The 22,557-nt window shown below is 32.9% G+C and overlaps 1 protein-coding gene across 2 annotated transcripts; it reads right to left on the bottom strand.

Annotated features, from left to right (window-relative positions):
* Positions 1-88: 88 nt before the first annotated feature.
* Positions 89-22,451, bottom strand: LOC144848480 (uncharacterized). 2 transcript variants are annotated; one of them, XM_078705241.1, is made up of 10 exons: positions 22,326-22,451; positions 20,626-20,785; positions 19,200-19,331; positions 18,730-18,823; positions 18,489-18,572; positions 17,787-17,843; positions 15,854-16,104; positions 2,812-2,959; positions 2,120-2,242; positions 89-1,911 (listed from the first exon to the last, which is right to left on the bottom strand). In XM_078705241.1, exons 2-10 carry the CDS (start codon positions 20,752-20,754, stop codon positions 941-943), a joined length of 1,989 nt encoding a protein of 662 aa, XP_078561367.1. In that variant the 5' UTR covers positions 20,755-20,785; positions 22,326-22,451; the 3' UTR covers positions 89-940. The 2 variants fall into 2 exon arrangements, with proteins under 2 accessions (XP_078561367.1, XP_078561366.1); XM_078705240.1 differs by having other exon boundaries at positions 22,400-22,419.
* Positions 22,452-22,557: the final 106 nt, after the last annotated feature.

The raw sequence follows: 22,557 nt of genomic DNA, 5'->3' as shown, positions 1-22,557 counted from the left end.
AATGTCGTGGGTTCCAGTTTAGGGGAAACTGCCTAAACAGAGACGAATATTTCCGGAAATTATACATTGAATAAATAACAGTTTCATACATTATTGAAAAAAAAACCATTTATTTATACTGTAGCACCAGCTTTCACCCGTTCATTAATTATTCATTAATCAATATCAGTTATAATCAACAGAAACTGATTTTTCTTCAGAACGTTGTTTTGGTATTTGAGTAGAAATATTGTTTTGTTATCACCTTATTTGCATAAATCCTAAGTCTTGAGGTAATTTACACACTACTTCAATTTTAATCTATTTCTCCTCACAAAATTTAACGTTTTTAATACAATTCATTGATACTTAACATTAATGTTATTAATTTACACATATAAAATTTATCTACAATTTTTATTAAGGTATGATATAGCTTGGAATGTTCAAAATGTAATTTATTCATGATATACACTACCTAAAGTATAAAACGTGGAAGGAATGATTATTAATGATTAAAGAATAAGTATTGTTTAAAAATCAACAAATCAAAGCAAAGAACCAGTTACATACGGCATTCAATACTAATTTAACAGTTGAAAATGGCTATTGATAAGACTATGATATAAGACGATTAAAAATGTCACTGTCCGACCATAAACCATGGCAAATTATTGAATCTGAGGTGTTTATTTTAACTGAAGATATTCACTAACCATACTCTTAAGGGTCTTTCACACCTGTTCCAGTCTGGTGCCGCCTAATCAAATCGAACATCAATGTTTCGTTTTCACGCAATTGACATATCGATTGCCGCATAGCATAGCGTCGTGGAAACTAAATCTTGATGTTCGACCAGAACAGGCGTAAAAGACCATTTAAACATGGTAAAACCCCGGGGTACCATATTATTCCTCAAGAACCATTCAATTCTAATCCTCTATTAATACAATCTTTTACATTATACAGGTAATGTTGATGCTGGTGGGGTATTAGCATTATAACCTCCTCCTTCAATCATACTCATTTCCATGTCACATCTCTCCAATGCCACCTTACAATCGTCTTGTATTGACCCACTGTTGGTCATGCCATTAACTCCCGAGTCAATGGGCTGATTATGACCTGAGATTGAGTTAAGGCTTGGCATATTATTACATTCACTAACTGGAGTTCCCAAGCAACGCTCACTTTCTGGAAGTAATAGACTTTCTTGTGATATATCCATTTCATTCTCTGGACAGCAGCTCATATCAACTGCACTCTCTTTACCTAAAAAGCAACCGTCATCGTTTTCTGTTAAACTATTCACTGGAAAGCTAAATTCTTCATTGTTTTCATTACATTTTGCCACTTCTGAAAAGTAGTCATTTCTCATGGTACTTGTAAGGTACTTCTGTACAGCATTCAAATGGCAACCAACATCATTGTCTGACAAACTATTGACTGGAAAGCTAAATTCTTCTCTCTTCTCTTTCGACACTTCTGAAAAATAGTCTTTTCTCATAGTACTTGTTAGGTAATCCTCAGCTGCATTGGTGTCACTGTCAAAAGTATCTGGTGACGCGTCGAAGTCCAACATGCTAGCATCGACCTGCGACAGTTTCCGTTGGTTCTCATTTCCTGTTGTTCCGGAAGAAGCCATCTGCAAGTCTTGTTGCTGTTTATCACTAACTTCCCTTTTCTCTGTATTACTGTCCAATACAGGTTCTATTGGTAGTAACATTTCTGGCATTAATACTTCTTTTGATAATTTGCTGACTGGTGTCTGCATGTTGACTTCTTTAAGATATTTGTTGGTAGTACAACCAGCATGTCTATCCAACACTGTCATCAGGTTTAGCTTAGCTACGGCACCTCTTGGAAGATTGCCAGAGTTTGGCACTTTAAGATTTGATTTTTTTGGCATTGATCCAAATTTATTTTCCTTACCTGAAAAAAAAATCCCAAAAAGAACACAGATAACCAATTAATACCAGTAGTCTTTTGTTGATAAGTAAACCATAATAGCTATATTTTAGTGAGTACAGAGAGTCAGTGAACTATAGCAGTGGACTAAGAACGACCACCTGTTTTCTTAACTTGGAAGTGGACTATTTTATATGGTGTAATAAAATTCAAATAATAACTGTTTGTTTACCTTTACAACTACTGCCTAATGTTGATGCATTGCCTGAGAAGCAAGGAATCGGTGAGATTCCAGGAGGTGGTAGATAGAACTTAGTCTTTCCACATGGTGTGTTTTCTATTGGATGCATCCACACTGTATATAATAATGTAATAATATGTTAATATTACACTAAATATAATATAACAGCTGAATAAATTTGAATAAGAAAACTGTATCTTCTTGAGACATGTAGCTAGCAAATACTAATCATCTTGTCCATATATGGGTACTGTACATCACATATTTTTTTCATGTAAAGTTTGATAGAGTAGACAGGGCTTTAGTATTTTCCAGCGCTTTAATAGTGAAAATGGATGGTACAAGACCTTTAACCAGTACTAAATGTTGATATACAATAAAGCGATGTGGAAGTTTTTAAATGAATCATGGGTGGAAGCAATTTAGAGTACACTTCTGCTGAGCACATCTACACTTTTTTATAAGAAGTTTGACAATTCTAGGCATGATGCTTTGATACTGCAATGTTGTTCCATAATCTTTTGGATACAAGGTTGTCTTTTTGTTTATATAAATGTAGGGCTGATTATGGATAGCACTGATCTGCAGTCTGTAATATTTTGGCAATACAAAGGGCCTATTAAAAAAAATATAGATATTTTCGTTTATGGCCATTTGTTACAGTTCTTCACAACCTAACCTACCTCTGTTATTATCTGAAAGATTCTCAAGCAAGTCCATTTTAATTGGTGAAACTAGAGGAGAGTCAATATCTGACGATACTAACGAATGGTATTTTTTCCCAATTGGTGTAGAAGATGGAGTTGATTTTGGACTGGATGAAAATTGACTCTACAGCAGAAAAAAATAGAATGTTGTTCACTTCGCTTGGTTCACAAAAGGCTAGATATAAGCTTAGATATAAAATAATAGTTGTGGTGTTTTACACTAAGACAATATATAACATAAATATTTATGACAAGAATGACATTTTGAACAAATTTATTTCTTTCAACATCCTTAAATTCATAATAAATGATTTTTTTAAATCAAAATCTAAATACCATTTCATTGTAAATAATACTCATATAACGTTATAGAAGTCCAGGGCTGGAAGAGAATGTTTGTAAATTGACAGACTGTAGCGTAAAAATTTAACCAGCAGTCAACAATACCACGCACAATATAGCGGCAGTCTGCAGTTTTTTTTGTAGATATGTTTCTGAGCATATGCAGAATAAATTTCTGACTGACTAGTTGCTTGTGGTGCATCATGAGATGGTATGAAAGGCCACCACACACTGTGTTCTTGGGGACCGTTTATTTGTCCGTAATTATTGCGATTTGCCGGGGGTTTCTGATAATTTAAAGTCAATTTTGAAATAACAGTGGTTTGCTTCTTTTTGCAAATTTCTTATCTTATTTCTTATGTTAATTGATGTAATGTAACCCCAGAAGTTAAGGTCACGCTATAGAGGGCGTTCATAGAGAGAACCTCGTGGGTTGAAGAGGTGAGATACATCATGGCGATGTAAGGTGTATAATAACCCAATAAAGGAGTACGTTTAAAGAGCTGGATGTCAAGATTGTTTATTGACTACTGTTATACTACCACTAATTCATTTAGTATGAATTATATGTGCACAATAACATTGCATTGTTTAATTTAGTTTCCACAATTCTAATTATTATCTGTGTCACAGATTTTTCATTACACGAGTTATGAATTACATTTAAAATAAAGTGCATGTCTTTTAAATTTGCAAATGCACTGTGAAAGTTTTCATCCATAAGGAATATTTTTGCTTGTATATACAATATGAAAACTACAGGGTTTATAACAAATGGTCTACCTAAATTGTTTAGAAGTTCAGATATATCCTCATCAATACCATCAAATTCTATTTGTAGTACAAATACTTTTCTCAGTCTGCAACACATATCTTTGTCTCTTTTTATTTCATCAAGTACTGGTTGAAACTTTGCCAGCATCTCTTTCAGTTTTTCCTGTTTACCCATTAAGTAGTAATATTTAATCACATTAATTTGGGTACCTACACATTTGTGGTCAGTCCAACCATCAGGGTACACAAGGTTTGATCCTAATGTATAATAGGCTAATGGCTTTTGCATGTAATTATCTGAGAGATGATAAGAGGGATATGCTTTCTGTATTAATGTCAATAATGCTGTATAGCTATCACCTAATGTACAACATAAATGATGTATAAAAATGATTCTGTAGCATTTTGGTACTAGCTCCTTAATACATGCTAAGATTGAAAAAAGTACATCGTCTTGTTTGAAGTTAAGTGAATGAAATCCAGACATATATATACATTTTCCTAATAAACAAATATCATCCATGGTTACACGAAATATAGGAAAATTGAATGTAGTTAAAAAATAATTGAATTGTTGCTCAAAATAAAAATCACCAGTTTGCAGCAATTCATTAATAGCAGATGGATTCCTTAGTAGGTTAGACTTCAGTCTTGTGCCATTAAAACTATTTGGCAGGTTCAGCATTTTGAAAGAAACATCCATAAAGGATTCATTTGAATCAAAAAATGCAAGAACACTTGACATTATTCTACTCCAAAGACCTCTTTTAAATTCTTTTAATAAATCGATCACATATTCGCAAAACAGAGTTCTTTTCAGCTAGAGAAAATGATAATCTCCATTCAATTTCTTTTGACGCACTACTTGGATGTCCAACACCCACGACCAGAATATTAAGATCAGAAATCTTTCTTAATAACTCACTTGATGGCCAGTTATTTAGTCTTTTTCTTGTGAAAAAATCTTCAGAAAACAATAGCCATGACTGGCATTTTAAACAACATGTCACATCTTGCGTATAGTTATCATTATAGGATACTTCCATTGAAGGTCCATGTCTTCTAGGTGTAGTAGAGGCATTAACTGGAGTGAATCTGCCAGCCTTTATAAACTCATTGGTCACTATATACCCCTCATCATCAACAGTACCTGTTAAGGGCGCATGTAATGGACTGTTTACTTTAAGCTTTAAATAAACTGGTTCATTTGGATTCTGCTCAGCTATTACATTACCACCTTCATGATGCATCGTTTCTGGTTCAAACTGCCACAGCACAACTGGAGTATTGATAAAAGTTAACATGATATCTTGATCTCCACAAAATGTTGCCGGCATTGCTTCAAATCTACTCCCTACATGATACTGTTGATGTGGCAGCCATGATAACTGTCTGAAAGCAACATCCAATATTTTCTGTTCTATTCTATTGTAAGCAACGTCAAGAAATCGAGAAGCCATTGTCCGGTTAAGAAGCTCATCTGCAATTTTATCTACATTGTCTTGGATATATTTATCAACACATTTCAGGTTTAATAGATATTCTATTATCCAAGGTCCAATAAATAGTACATATACACCTGTAGTTGTTTCCAATAATGTTTTGCATAGGTAGAATATAAGTATATCAACAGTAATCTTAAACAGTGCATAAGCATACTTGTTTTGAAGAATTCTACAAACAGTAGAAACTGCTTCAATTATAGTAAACATATTTACAAAGGCAATACAAAGGGAAGATAAATGTTAATATGAATTTTTCACAATCTAAATTTATTTGGCACAACTTCCAAAATGCTCGTTTGTTCTATAGACAGGTATAATATGGATGGAACTGTGGATTTTACAATACAGCTTTATAATTTCCTGTTAACCTCATTGCTAACTCTTTTGAAATCAATGATGCATGGAATTCATTATATGAAAACAGTAGCACACTGGTATCCTAGTACACTAGTGTTGTTTGGCAATAAAAAGTCCAGTCCAACCCTAAGAGTATTTAAGATATTTAAATAAATGTGTTTTTTCCAGAAGTCTGTTTATTAAAATACAGACTTCTAGAGAAAAAAATATGTTTTTTATAATTTTATATTATTTGATTGTATTTTATGTATCAAACAGACTTTTACTTTTAATAATCTATTAAAGAGAAAAATATTAACACACATTTTTCACATCTTTTGTTTAATTCTCAAAAATTAGAAAAAAAATACAGTATTTGTCATTTGTCTATAAATTGAAAAGTAATTAAACACTGATTTTAATTTGAATAATAATCTACGTTTTAATAATTGAGCTATCACCAATTAAAATTATCACCCCATTTCTATTAAAAGTAAAATATTCATTATAGGATTTAAGCAGAATATAACAAGACTGAAAATGGAGATTAGATAAAGTAAATGAATAATATTTTTATTAACTATTACCACATTGATATTCCCTATTAAAATCATTGATGCTTCAGCTTGAAATACTGAAAACATCTCCACCCTTAGTTTTTTACTTAATTATATGTAATCACGATACATATAATTTGTTTAATACACTGAAATGGTATCAAAACAATGTGGTATCTTTGGAAATAACAGACACTAAAACCTCTAAAATGGGCTAAGTTGCTCACCATTGTTGGTTACACGTCATCAAACAATTTAAACTGTTTTGACCTGTAACAAATGATGATATTCATTTAATTATTTTGATGTACATTATGTAACATTTTTTCATCAAATGGTTTCTAACTGTCTAGTTAGATGCTCACATAATTGAGAAAACCCGTGACGGTCTGTGCATAACTGCATTCTGTTAAACTAGCAATTTAAAACTTGCTAGTTTAACGGAATGCAGTTATGCGACAAAAATTGGTCTGATCAGACTCTTGATCCTGTGATCAGGAGTCCAATGCCTAACACACTGCACCACACCTTATTAGATTAGGTTTGAGACAATATTATGGCTTTGTATAATTTAATTTACTCTCTACAATTTCAATCAATGACTGCATCACTTCTTGTTCAAGCATTACAAAACATCTATTGCAACAAAATTTCATGTCATCTACATTTGCAAATCTCCTTTCAATGTCTTCATTCTCAAGCAAAATTTTTGCTTTTATATAACATATAAAAAATATTGGGTTTATCCAAAATGCGTTATGTAAATTGAGAAGTTCAGATATATCCTCATCAATAGACCAACCAGTAGTAGCATCAATAGACCAACCAATAGCATCAGAGAATGGTTTTGCAACCCATATTTTTCTCAACCTACATAACATATGCTTGTCTCTTTTTATTTCATCATGTACAGGTTCAAAATTTGCTAGCATCTCTTTTACTTGTTCATGTTTACCCATTAAATAATAATATTTAATCTTATTAATTTGTTCACCTATGCATCTGTGGTCAGTCCAACCATCAGGGTACACAAGGTTTGATCCTAATATATAATAAGCTAATGGCTTATGGAGGTAATCATCAATATTATTAGAGGCATTATGCTTTAATGCTGCTAACAATACTGTATATTCATCTCCAACCGTACAATACAACTGATGTTTAAAAATACTGCTGTAGCCTTTTGGCACTAACTCGTCAATACACGATGAGATTGAAAATAATATCTCATCTAGTTTCTGTTTTGTTAATGAAAGAAATTGATTCTGATTCTCTAAATTTGAAAATTCTAACATTGGAAGACATAATGTAGTTAAAAATCTATCTACATTAATCCTAATATAACAATTAGTATTCGCCACCATTTTGTTAATATCCTCACGTGCAAATTGGTTGTGTAGCAATTTATATTCAAGTCTTTTAAACTCACTTAAGGTCTGTATTTGGAAAGTATACATAGCAGGATCATTTTTAACAGCAATACTTGACATTACTTTATTCCAAATATCTTCTTTAACATTCTTTAAAAAAAATATCACATCTTCACAACATTCCTTTGATAAATGTCCAATTAAATTTTGTTGCGGAATGAAATAATGAGGAAGGCGTTTTTGTTGGTAGCAATCTATCAGCCAATCAAGCGTCTTCCTGATCAAGTCCATAGTGCTATGACCTTTAGAAGGAACTGTCTCACACATCCAGAAGCAAGCTGTCTTAATAAAGTAAGAACAAAATGGTTTTGGTGGATCAGATTCACTATACAAGTCAAGATGCCTTTTTCTTATTGCTCTAAAGGCATATAAGCACATTGCATATGGTTTACTGAGTTCAAAACAGAGTTCTTTTTCTGCTACAGAAAATGATAATCTCCATTCAATTTCCTTTGATGAACTACTTGGGTGTCCAACACCAACAACAAAAATATTAAGTTCAGAAATCTTTGTTAATACCCCACTTGATGGCCAGTTTTTTAGCCTTTTTCTTGTGAAAAATTCTTGAGAAAACAAGGGCCATGACTGGCATTTCAAACAGAATATATAATCTTGAGGTTTGGAATTACTACACAATACTTTCATTGAAGGACCATGTCTTCGAAAAGAAGAAGAAGATTCGAATCCAATAAGTTTGGTAGCCTCTATGAAATCATTATTCACTAAATATCCATCCATAACAGAATTTATTAATAACCCATGCAAAGGTCTGTTGCTGCTTACTTTAAGCTTTAAATAAACTGGTTCATTTGGATTCTGCTCAGCTATTACATACCCACCTTCATGACACATCCTTTCTGGTTCAAACTGCCACAGTACAACTGGATACCGAGGATAATTAACCATACAATCTACATCTGCACAAACATCTTTAGGCATCGATTCAAATGAACTTCCTACAAAATATACATGATACAGTATCCAAGGTAATTGTTGATAAACAGCATCACATTGTTTCTGTTGAATTTTATTCAAAGCAATTTCAAGGTGTTGAGTTGACATTACGCATTCAAGTAACTTATCTGCAACTCCATCTACACGTTTTCTAATTGATTTAATATCCTCGGCTCTCATAAATATAAATTCAATTGCCAAAAGTCCAATCCATACTATAGCTTCCAATGAGTTACATCGATAACAGAGGATATAAACAGCAATGTTAAACCTCAATGGTTGAATATGATAATCAATTCTACTATAATTTAAGAAACAGTCTATTAAAAAAAGTTCAATACATAGTAAAGACTCCAAAAACGGTTGATAGATGAAAACTAAAAGTGCAATCATACACTGTGATTGGTAAAAATGCGGCTCTATGTTTAAGAGAAATAATATTAACAAGATGATCCTTTCAACTAATATAGTTTCCAATGGGTCACGTCGGTAAAAGTTAAATATAAAAACAGCAATCGAAATGCTTATTGGGCCAATATGAAAATCATTTTTCCATTTATGTATGAAAAATTGTAATGTCCAAGCACCAACCCATAGTACATACACACCTACAGTTGTATCTAATAACATACAAAGCCAGAAGCAAAATGTATGAATTACAGCAATTTTAAACACTTGATACGGATCCTCATGTTGAATAATTCTTGCAATAACAGACAAACTGAAGAACATCAATAATTCCAATAACTCCATAATCAAAAAGACAAACTGAATACCAATTATCATTAGAAAATTGAAGTTTTTGTGATAATTATGACTGGTTTTACCACTCTCTAAATCCTTGTTTGTACTACTGTACAGCAATTACCATAGCAACATCGGTTATTGGATTTTCCATTGCAGCTATATATACATACATATTGCTTCTTTGATGACGTCTTTAAAATCATTGATGAAGCAAGGCATTCTTTGTTATGGAAACACCACTTAGTGTCAGTGGCGTATCCAGTGGGGGGACGGGGGGCCCGGGCCCCCCCCCTGATTTGGCGTCCGTCGGCACATCATCGCGTCCGTCGGCAAACAAAGGTGCCGGGGAAAAATAAAGTTAAGCAAATAAGAATAAACTATTATTCTGACAATAATTGTACTGTAAACATAATTCTTTTGAGTGTTTGTTTATTTACATATCATATTATTCCCTTCAGATCAACTATTTTTTATTTTCATTACATCTAACCAAACACGTACAAAATTAGGTTAAAATATTTTCTCATCTTGCACGTCGTACGGCCGTACGCGCTAGATTGTTTACTCTCAAAAAGTCTTTGAACGGTCCGGTGACCTTATCCTATTCAACCTTGTTTTTGCAGTTGACCTGGGATTTGTATGTTTTCCTACGCTAAGATTATATAGTTCCACATGCCATGTGCTTTTTTCTCTAAGATATATTTATTATAAGTGCCAAAAACCCGTTTTTTTCTCGATATGAGGCCTTTATTATTCAAATTTTTTAAAGAAAAAGCACACATACCATAAAAAATATCCATGTATTTAATTTTTGGAACATAATATTTCGTGAGGCTCAACTAGAAAACCACCATTGTGTGATATGATGTCATCGTTAGCCAATCAAAGCTAAGCTTTCCCGTGATTATCGGCATTGGTCACGGTTGAATGATTTTGGATTCTGGCTGATTTGATTTGATTGGTGGATGCGAATCACCCGCAGCGGAATGTTTTCTCTCGCGCGTGTACAGTAGTACCATGAACTCACATGGTCTCTCGTTATACACAAAGTTAGAGCAATGAATTTGTCCGAATTCCGTTAAGTAAACAACTTTTTATATTTTATAAGCATTTAATAACATGTTTTATTGATATTTCCAATGGGTGATATATAAAATAAATTATTAAAAATGTAATCATATGTAATTATTTAAACCAAAAATGGCGTAGTTAATAGAATTGTCGACTGAGGCCGGCCACAAATGGTTTTACTTCTTTCGTGGCTAAAAACGATCTTTTTCGGCGATGTTTTAGACCCTATATTTCGAAAAATACAAGTCAGATTTTCGTAATTCTTTTTTTATTGTAATATTAATACAACATACTAACAGATAATGTTTAATTTGGTTTTAATTTTGCATCGTTATCCCTATAAGACAACATATGACTATGCAATCCTAGAACATATATTGATCAGGTGTATATCGGGGTGTAGGCCCTGTCACGCCAAATGAGGTACCGCTGCCAAATGAGGTACCGCACTTAATTTGGCGTCTAAGGCGCCAAATTAGGTACTATTGCAAAATGAAGTTCTATTGTCATTTTTTAAAATACAGTTTATATAAAACAATCATATTTAAGCCAGTATTAAACTACAATATGTATTATGTGTTGTTACGCCTGTTATTAGATCACCATTACATTAAATTAAATATAAAGCAGAAAATAGTTATCCTTTTTTGATTTTCGTCGAATAGATCGAAGCGGAAGTGCTTCGGTCATGGTCCGCAAGTTATATGATACGCCTTGTGTGCCAAAATCTTTTTACTGCTTTTTAGTTGTGCTGCAGTGCAGATTGTCTGTGATCAAGCAGAATCTGAGGATTTACCTGTGCTTGGGGGTCTGTCATTTCGACGAAGCCAATTTAATATTTTCATTTTTTTTAATATCTGTAGAATGCGTCGTCATTTATTCTGAAGCTAATACTGTAGGCCTATATACCGTAATCAGGCGGTATTAAGGCTAGTTCACGTACAGTAGAATTCACGTAGAATTATGTGGTGTTGTTGCTTGATTGTAAATTGCCCAGATTCTTCATTAGAAAAGAACTGATATTAAGGTTAATTCTGGAACTGATATTAAGGAGTTTTTAGAACAGATATTAAGATGTCCTCTATAAACGGAGTCCTCACAAACTCATATAAGAGGTCCTCTTGTGAAATCAGGTTCCCGTCGAATTTATTTCAGCTAAATAGCTAAATTATCATGGATTTCGTACCCACCATTCCATCGATAGCTTTTTTTCTCTCTTTTGTGGCGCAAACATATTATTTAACACATTTGTTAATTCCCAATGTCGTTACAATTCATCAGTAACATTTTTACATTTATCAATTCCGTATTACCTCCTATTTCATTAATGTTCATATTTTTCTATACACTTGACAATGATCATCATTATCATCTATATCTCGTTTTAACATATTTTACACATAAAGAATTTGTGAGATTTTCATTTGTTTGTTTTCATTTTACAACCCGGATTATACAATGTAATTTATATACAAGATGAAACGAAATCAGATCAGTACCACCTGTAACTCGTATCACAGAATTCCTTTTCTGATAATCGTAGCAAATTAGAAATTATATTAGCATAATAGTATTTCTTAAATCTACCCATTTTTCTATACTTGTTTCTTTATTGTTATATGTTTCACCGTGATTCAATGTTATATAGCATATTGCTTTTAAATGAATTCCATAAAAATTTACCCACTGGCTTATTTAATGCTGATTTATTCTATAAATAGTGAAGGCTGCAAATGTGTAAATATCGGCCTAATCTACTATTCCATCGATATAGCTAATTAAATTACTGTATGTCAATAAATAATATATTAACTTGATTACAGTAGCATCCCACTCTCATCACCCCACAAAGTATAACAGTGCATGCATGTTCCACATTATGTACGACGTATAATTGATGGAACGAACAACCGAGATGAAAATAACGCATGCAATCTCCATTGCAAAATTAGGTTCCATTTAAGTATAAATTCTAATATTCCCGACCTCAAAATAATTAGTGTTATAACTAACTGTATTTAGCTTCCTAGAATTTCGTCCACCCCTCCAAACGTGTTTCCAACATCGTATCAAACAAGGTGACCGACTTCATTGCAAAATTAGGTTCCATTGCATTATTGCGAATTTAAGGTTGTTCCCCCGACTTCGAAGTAATACTTGGTTAGAATTCCCATCCAAACTTTTTTCTCACATTGTAATATGATCTGAACAAACGACTTTATTTGCGAATTCACGTTGTGTTCCCAACCTTAAAATAACTCATGTATTTAGCTTGCTTAGAATTTCGCTCACCACATTCCCGTCCAAACATTTTCTCACATCGATATGAACAAATGAGATGACGACTTCATTGCAAAATTAGGTTCAATTATTTGCGAATTCACGTGCTTTTTTCCAACCTCAAAATAAGTATCATGTATTTAGCTTGCTTAGAATTTCGCTCACCCCATATCTCATCCAAAGTTTTTTCCCATCATATGAACAAGATGACACGACTTCATTGCACAATTATGATCCATTATTGCGAATTTATGTTCAAATGTTCCCGATATCAAGGTAAAAAGTACCAGCTGAATAAAATATCTAACATATTGCAAAATTAGTCTCTATTATTGGGAATGTTTCCGACATCAAAGATTGTTAAACTTGATGAAAATGCCATTAGGATTGGTTAATTAATTAGTTAATTACCATTATTTATTTATTGTGATATGCATGTTCAACTGTTACCTTCTATTACGGTACGTGACATGAAAAGATTGATAACAAAAGAGAACAACGCAATATCTCAAAATTTGGTTTCATTATCTATTTATGTTCTAAATGTTTCCGACCTTATGAGTTATTGTTTTGATGAAACAATTTGATGAATTTCCCCTCGAAGTAGGCCTACCTGTAGCCTGCCATCCCTTATTTATTTATTATAGGTCACACACACACGTGTAACAAATGAGATGATGAAATTATAACAAATATCTAACTAACAATTTGCGACTTAGGTTCGCCATTATTCCGAATTTATGTTTTAATGTTTCAGACATCAAAGTAAATATAGTGTTATACTGTAGGTATAATAAGTGAAATAAATGTGATCATGTAACTCATATTCTTAAAGAACATATAAATAAAAAACATAAATAACATTATACATTTTAAAAAAACGGAATTGATTAAAAATGAAACTAAAAGGTTAGGAAACTGTATAGTTAAGCAATGTTAAACAAAAAAATATATACAATATAATCAATAGAATAACGGGATACATTCATATTCAACGAATAATCATTTTAATTTGACATAAACATAGAAATTCATAAAAACGAACAAAATAGTAACGGGAATAATGTACCGACGAAAGGAACGTCAAATCAAAATATTACTAGGAAATAATGCAGAAATGGCGTCCCATAACTCAAACAATCAACGTTTTAGCGCTAAAGGCAAATTGTCCCAGACCATGTCCGCATAACATGCAGACGTGACTTCAGACACTTCCCTTTGGCGCTAAAACGAGTAGTCTTCTTTTCCAGCTGCTTAGAAAGGGGTCGGTAGGCTTCCCATCATGCATGTCGAGTTTTCTATATTTTTCGATGGCAGTACCTTTCGTTTTTTACACTAAAATCGTAAATTTTCGTCGTATGTTTCAGTTATAATGGTTTAATTTCATACAATGAATAAAGATTATTAGGTTAGAAATACTCAGGTTATTAATTTTCAGTTTGTGTTTATTTGGAAATAAATAATATCAATATTTAATAACACGATTAGCTCGCCAGAAACGTGCTGCCAAATTAAGTGACCTAGCCTTGTGCGATACAGACCACGCGCACCTCATTTGGCAATGTCACTTCATTTGGCGTTACAGGCCCTATGTACAGGTAATGACACTAATTTTGTCGGCAAATTGGCAATTCCGGGCCCCCCCAACTTCAAAATCCTGGATACGCCACTGCTTAGTGTTTTAAATAAAGTCAGAAAGAAAGTCATATTATATTTTAAAACACATTTAAAAAATGTACTATTTTTCTGTGTCGTTTATTTGCTTCATAAAAATCTGTATTGTGGTATTAATATAACAAGCAACATGAAAATGTTTCATTTAATCTACACTATAATTTAATTTTTAAGGACATGGCTATTGTATGTTGTAACCACAAATGCATGCTATAGAATGTGTTTCTAACAAGTCATACAGTACATCACTCATCAATCAGAACTTTGTACGATAGTATGTTACCGACTAATGCGTGATTGAAAACACTGCTCTATGCCAAAATCTGACACATTTGATTCAAGATTGAAGCAGGCAATTAATAAAAAAAATTTACTTTAGAACAGTACAGTAGTGACAAATAATGAATATTTTGAGTTGAATGGGCAGAATAATTTCATCTATTGGACAGTCAGGTTAACAATACATTTCCATTCCATATCTATCTATCTATCTATCTACAAATTGAAAATTATTGAGAATGTGATATTAAATTATATGAAAATAGTACTATTTGTAATGGTTTTAAACATGGAAATATAGTTGGTAAAAATTACATAAAGTAGCATACAGTAACATGTAGAAACATTTTTTTTTAAATGAAACATGACAAATTTAAGAAAATACTTTGGAAACTTAGCTGCACAAATGTGACAAGCACATGTGCGACTAATAATAAAAAAAGAGGTTCTCCATGTTCTGCAAACTATTTATTTCGCATCCTAAAATCCGGTTCAGCTGGATCAACGTAACAAAATAGTCTACCGCCTCAGCCCCACCATGGTGAGGCTGAGATAAGAAAATTTTTAAGAATATGGACCTGTAGGTTTGGAATGTAAACTTGCACGCTGATGATACACCGAAATTCAGCACAGTTCAGTGTTTCGCACGTCAACGAAATTTTAGCCACACATCAATTGTGTTTGGTAAGTTTACAATCATTTTCGGCAAGATTAGGCCTAACTCATAACCATAGGCTAACATCAAACATCATTCATCATCTCGACATTTCATTCTTTTTTGTAAGCTGCACTGCTCAATCCAACCTTGTGGACCTTCAAAAATGTTAAGTGGCCCAAATTTGGGCTGCAGCTTAGTTTGCAGAATCTCGCCATCGTTCTACACAGCAATGATGATGATCATATATATTTTGTACGAATATTTAACATTTTCTGTCAATGAATCTGATGTCAATTTCAAATAAATATTTTTTTTAAATATTTAATCAACAATCTATATTAATGTAAAAATTTATTTTGTATTTGTTATAAGCTATACAGTAAAAGAAACTGAAAAATTCTAAAATCTTACCTTAGCTGAAGCAGGTGTGTTTGGTGTATCTCGACCGGGAGCTGTAGCTCTCTGTTTAATTGAATTGATTGGCGAAAGCGATAACAATTTTTCAGGAAACACGCCACTTTCACATTGGCTGGACTGGATATAGTTCATACTAGGACTAGATTCAGAAGTTGTTGAACCCGCTGGTAAAAACAATTTACGACGGAGGGATGACGTTGATAAAATCTCATTCATGCTGCCTTGTTGGTAACTGTAGAAGGATGCTGAGAACAATATTAAACAATATGGTTATACTGCATGATAAAGCATATAACCTAATAAAAAAAAAGCAAACATGTTATTTTAGCCTCTTCCTCTAGCGGCAATAAAGACTCATCAACTTAATGTAGATATGAACACTTTAATATATAAACAAATATAATATCAACCGACACTAGGTCTATAGTATAACACGAACCAACTAACACTAAGTGAAAACAATGTCTCTCGATATGGCGCAAGGTGGCGCACTCTAGCAACAATAATACATGAGGACCTGTGAGTGTGATGGCGTAGTATCTGCCTCAGATGTATTGGCCCATGCCTTTCCTCTAGTCAAGGTGAGATCAATGATCAATGTTAGGACCAATCAAGGTGCTTTAAACAGTCCTGGCTTAGTTTCATCCGTTATTCAGATGAATGTAAAACTAATTGACATTGTCATTCACAAGAGACGTGGGGCATAAACAAAACACCAAACATTTCTGGTTTTCTAAAATGCCTGATGAAAGAATTTTGAACCTTTCAGACAACTAAAATGCATATTTAGTCTGAATAACTAATAATGGTAGGTATGGTTGAGAATTTATTGGCAATTTGGTTGTTATGCTATCCGACCATCTTCAGGAGAAATATCAGTTTAATTAGCATTGGAGGTATACCAAAATGGAAAAAAAAACGATGTAGTCAAATAATTAATTACCATTCATTTCGTAATTTTTAATATTAAGTTTAATTTATTGTTTTAATATAATAAATTTAAATGCACTCTCTTTTACAAATATGTGCTGCTGATCTAAAAGCAAAATAAAATTTCAGGGCATTATAGGTTTTGCTAAATATACATCCAAAAATAGAGGGTGCTACTATTAACAAAACCTTAGGCATCAGCTTAGGAAAACAATGGACATTTTTTAAATACGCTATGTATGTTTGTTATATACGTAAAGGTGGCAAATGAATTGCCAAAAAAGTTGACTAATTCCAAAAAAATTTTTTTTATTTCGAAAAAAAGTGGGTCCTTTAAAAGTATCATAACAGTTATTAACTTTTCACCAAAAATTAGTCAAAAAAAAAATCATTTAACTGAAATACAGAAATTTTTTCAATCAAATCATATCTCATAATGCAACGCGCTTGTTTGGCTACACTGTATGCATAATCATAAAACTTTCTCGCGATCTGTGTGAAAACACCTTCTCAATCGCGACGAGTTGTAAACAATCCTAATTAGCCAGACGAAATGTAATCAAATTAATTTACCTGTTAATTACGTAAACTTGTTGTTTTTGGCTCAAATTTTCAACTTAAAGTGAATAACTTTAATATTACTTTGATGTGGCCAATTTAAATTTAGAATATTTTGACCTTCATTTTTTTGTGTTTCAAGGGACAATACATCTTTAATCAACCAAAATGGGCCTAGTAGTAGGTTATGGTAAATTTATGGACTATCGCATTTTGTTTTTTTTTTCATATCCTAAACGACTAGGAGAAATTGCACCAGCGGGAGACTGGATCACTTGTAATATGGAGACTTGTGAGGTTTGTTAGACCTACAGTATCTACCAATTTTTAGACAATTTGGTCTTACTTGTGCAAAGGCGCACTGGTTTTATACTCCAGTGTGAAATATATATTCAGTGTCAGTAAAACAATAACTTGTAAATTGTTAATATTTACTTACAAAGCAACGCATGTAGATCAAAATCCAACGGCAGTGTTAAGCAAGTTTGAGAAGATGCTATTGACAAAATTTTTTAAAAAAAGCATTAAAAATACAATTATATAACATTGTTAAATTTAATTCAGAACTGTAATTAAGTTGTAAAATGTGTTAGATCTAGAATAAATTGTTACATGTTAAACATTCAAAACAGTAATGCAACTAAAAAAGGGTGTGAAAAAGTCTACACTATCAAACTAGTTTGACAAAAAAGTCACAATTTAACAGACATTGTATAAGTACAATCTAGGGTAATGTCTTTAAATATTTTGAGTTGTATACTTACAGTTTGTACTTGGTGGATGTGGTGAAAACGTAACATGTTTTACAAAAAAGGTGTGATGTACCCAAATATGGTAATGATATGCCCACGTATGGTAGGGATATTTAAATATTTTGAGTTGTATACTTACAGTTTGTACTTGGTGGATGTGGTGAAAAAAGGTGTGATGTACCCAAATATGGTAATGATATGCCCACGTATGGTAGGGATATGACATCATCATGTCCATACTTGGGCATATCACATTTTTTTTTGTCACATAAAGTTTGATAGTGTAGACAGAGCTTAATGTATGGTCAAAAAGTTTAGTTGCATTAGAATTATTAGTAAACAGTAAACAGGAAAAATGAATTAATAACACTAAATTGTGATAAACATACCATCAACCATATTTGGTTTGTTATTGGTAAAGGATGTGTCACATGACGAAGCTCCAGAGTTGTCAGCTGATTTAACATCATAATCTAAAAATAAAATCAATGCAGACTATTGTAATGTATAACAGTATGTTAGCTTATTTAACAATGGAGGTATCTATTTTATACCTCTTCACAATTTAACAGACATTGTATAAGTACAATCTAGGGTAATGTCTTTAAATATTTTGAGTTGTATACTTACAGTTTGTACTTGGTGGATGTGGTGAAAACGTAACATGTTTTACAAGTTTGCCAGAAGACCAAGGCGAAGGAGCTACTTGTTTCTGACTGAAAAACTAAGACAATACACTTTATTGTTAAACATAGAACAGTATTATGTTTTTAAGGTGGAAGCCCTCTGTTTTGTTTTTAAAATCATATTGTTCCTCTCAATTTCAAAAAATATATACTTATGTACAGTATGTGATTGTCCGATTCAAAAATTAAATGGATTCCTTGTAAAGGACCTAAATTATTCATGCTAGTTTCCTGTAGATCCTAAAGTGAATTTAGCCAATACAGTTGGCGTAAATCCTTTGCTTTGCTTTTGTCTATTGGATATACAGTAGTTATGCTTGGGCAAGAGTCACTAAAGAAAAAGACCTTTATACAATAAGAAAGCAGGGCGTGGTACCACTCAATCAAGTTATAAAGCATGATGGTGTAATATACCTGGTCAATAGCCTGCTGAAGACGTTGCTCAGTGTCTTGATCTAGGTGTGTGTCCTGCTGTGGGGTTTCATCTATGTCAGCTGGTTTCAAAATAGCCAGTTGATCGATTGACCACCGAAACTTGGGTGATTTCTTTAATAGAAAATTCAGGTTATTTATATATATATATATTTTAAGAAATTTCACCATGATTTTAGAATTACAATCCATAAACAAATCAGCAATTTAAAATTATTTATTAATAATTTTATTGTACTGTTAGCTTAATTATATTGTATATCTCTTTTCATTTTCATTTGGTGAGCCACTTGATTGACAGTGATTTACTTTGCTTTTTGGTTAACCAGTCATTTGGATTTTGAACTCTTCTTTTCTTTATTGTTATGTTTTGTATGAAATTATTTTGTTAATTAAAATCAAACATCAGACATTTCAAACCTCTCAATCTCATTAATTAATTTATGTGTGACTAAGGCTGCAGCAAAAACAAAAATTATCGGTTAATGTTTTAACCCATCAGGTAATTAATTTTAAAATAATCATAATCATTACCAAACAACCAAGTGCCCAATCAAAAAACAACAATTTGTCCTTCAGGTCAAAGGTTAAAGATGTATTGTCCCTTGAAACACAAAAAAATGAAGGTCAAAGTATTCTAAATTTAAATTGGCAATATCAAAGTAATATTAAAGTTATTCACTTTAAGTCGAAAATTCCAGCCAAAAGCAACAAGTTTACGTAATTAACAGGTAAATTAGTTTGATTACATTTCATCTGGAAAATCGTCGCCAACAAAAGTAAACAAAGATTTCAAACCACAAGTACGCATTATGCATATGCTAATTAGGATTGTTTACAACTCGTCACGGTTGAGAAGGTATTTTCACACAGATCGTGAGGAAGTTTTATGATTATGCATACAGAGTAGCCAAACAAGCGCGTTTCATTATGGGATATGTTTTGATCGAAAACTTTGACTGGAAGTCAAAGTTATTTTTTTAACAAAAAAACGTCTGTATTTCAGTTAAATGATTTTTTTTTTCGAAAAATTCTTGGTGATAGTTAATAACTATTAAGATACTTCAAAATGACCCACCTTTTTTCGAAATCTGTTATTTTTTATTTTTTTGGAATTAGTCAAAGGGACAATACATCTTTAAAAATCAACGCATTTATCTGATAAATATCCGATTGAATCAGATAATTATCGGATAATTTGTCTCGATCGGAATCGGTTAAACCCTGTTTTCACAGGCAGTTTATTGGTTAATTATTATGGGTTAATTATCAGTTAATCTTTGGCTGCGGAAACACAGACTTTATACAGTAGGAAAATCAGTTTGAATTTTACTTTTAGTAAGTTTTTAAACTTTCGATTAAATTGTTTTCTCAAACATTCTTTCTTATTCAATTTGAAGTTCATTACCTTTGTAGATGACGGTGTTTTTATTTTAAAAATAGATGGACTAAACTTGGACAAGTGAAGGCTATCAGTGCTCTCAGCTTCAAAAGGGTTGATTGACACATCTGTACAAGATACACTATTTTCATCCATGGTTCTTAAGTGGTCATTTCTTAACTCTGTTCTGTTGTAAAAAGAAAAGTGTTTATTCAACTGGCTGATAGTGGGACAAAGTTATTCATAAAGGTTTTTCGACAAGAGAGTTGAACCTGGTTTATTCAATCATCGCATTATACAAGTTACAGGCAAAAATGAGTTAGGTACTGTAGGCCTACTACTACAGTACTTCGCTATCTAGGATAGGACGTTGGTAGTTCGACTAATAAAAGTCAAAAATAACAGCTGAGTTGAATAACATTAGGCCTACTGTATTTAATACAGTACTTGTTTAAAATTATATAGGTAAGGCTGACTAAATATTACTAGTAGGCCTAGCTAGGCCCTATACTACTAGCCTAGGCCCGGGTATATAATCTGGTATATTATATGGCAGGTAGACTAGGCCTAGACGATATCTATATGGTGGTGGCAGCTACAGTTCTAGGCCTATCATACTCATCATAGGACACTCTGAAGTACAGCTAGACCTTATACCTAGCCTAGCTAGGCCTACTACTAAACGACCTTCATTAGACCATGGTGGTACATCCAGACTACTAATAATATATCCCTATCTATCAAGTCTAGGCGGGCTAGCAACAATACAATAATCTCCTCAGAATTGCGGCATCAAAAACCCAATTGCCGAACAATACAGACTTGGAAATTCGATCCTGCAAGAGACTCACACCCACACCTATTTAGGTGTTGACATTGCTCACAATCTGAAATGGAACACACACATTAATAATTAGCACAGCCAATAAAACTCTTGGGTTTTGTTCGCCGAAACCTAAGTTTCTGTAATAAGCAACTGCATACACTGCACTTGTAAGGCCAACCTTGGAATATTGTTCTGGGCTTTGGGACCCATTCACCACTGAACTCACACAAAAAATTGGTAAAATTCAACGGCGAGCAGCCAGAATGGTCCATAACAACTATTATTGGCAACAGAGCGTAACAGAACTAATGAAAGACCTGAATTGGGAACCACTTTCCTTAAGGCAAAAAACATCATGTCTTGTTACTTTACATAAAGCCATGGGGGGCAATCTGGCTCTGCCACTCCATTCCATCTGGTGCCGGCTCAAAGGCAAACCCGTCAATCTTTAACCAGCTAATCATTTATCCAACACCAAACACGCACTGATACTTACAAGTTCTCATATGTGACGAGAACAACTAGGGACTGGAACGAAGTACCAAATATACAGAACATTAAAGAAAGTGAATCTTTCAAGGAAGCATTAATTAATAAAGGAACATAATAAAAAAAACATATCACCTGAAATCAGAGACTAAATATCAAAGACCCCGCATGCGCACAAACCCCTGCTTGTTTTGATCCTTAAGGATCGTTAAGCAGTACCCAAAAGAAGAAGAATAATGATTGAATGATAGGCCTCTAGGCCTAGCTACTGCTAGGCCTACTAGCTAGGCCTGGCCGTAGGCCCTAGCCTAGCTAGGCCTAGCTAGGGCCTAGATAGATATCGATAGCTACTATGTGAGTTTAGGCCTAGCCTAGGCCTACTTGCTGTCCTAAAAACATTTTATATACTTACCTACATACATATACGCAATACAAATAAAATAGGTTTAATTAGGGACAAGGTTTGTGGCGGTAAACTTTGTTTACCTCATCTCAATTGTAACCACATTTAAAAATGTCGCCAAAAATACAGCAGTAGGCCAAAACTGATTGACGAACCAATCAGAAGACGATATTAGGTTGACATTAGCAAAATGTATTTTGATTATTTATTATTAATTTAACATTTAGCATAAATGATTAGG

This window comes from Antedon bifida, chromosome 7, assembly GCF_963402885.1.
Source record: "Antedon bifida chromosome 7, ecAntBifi1.1, whole genome shotgun sequence".
Classification (NCBI taxonomy): Eukaryota; Metazoa; Echinodermata; class Crinoidea; order Comatulida; family Antedonidae; genus Antedon; species Antedon bifida.
This window is presented reverse-complemented; position numbering and strand designations above follow the sequence as displayed.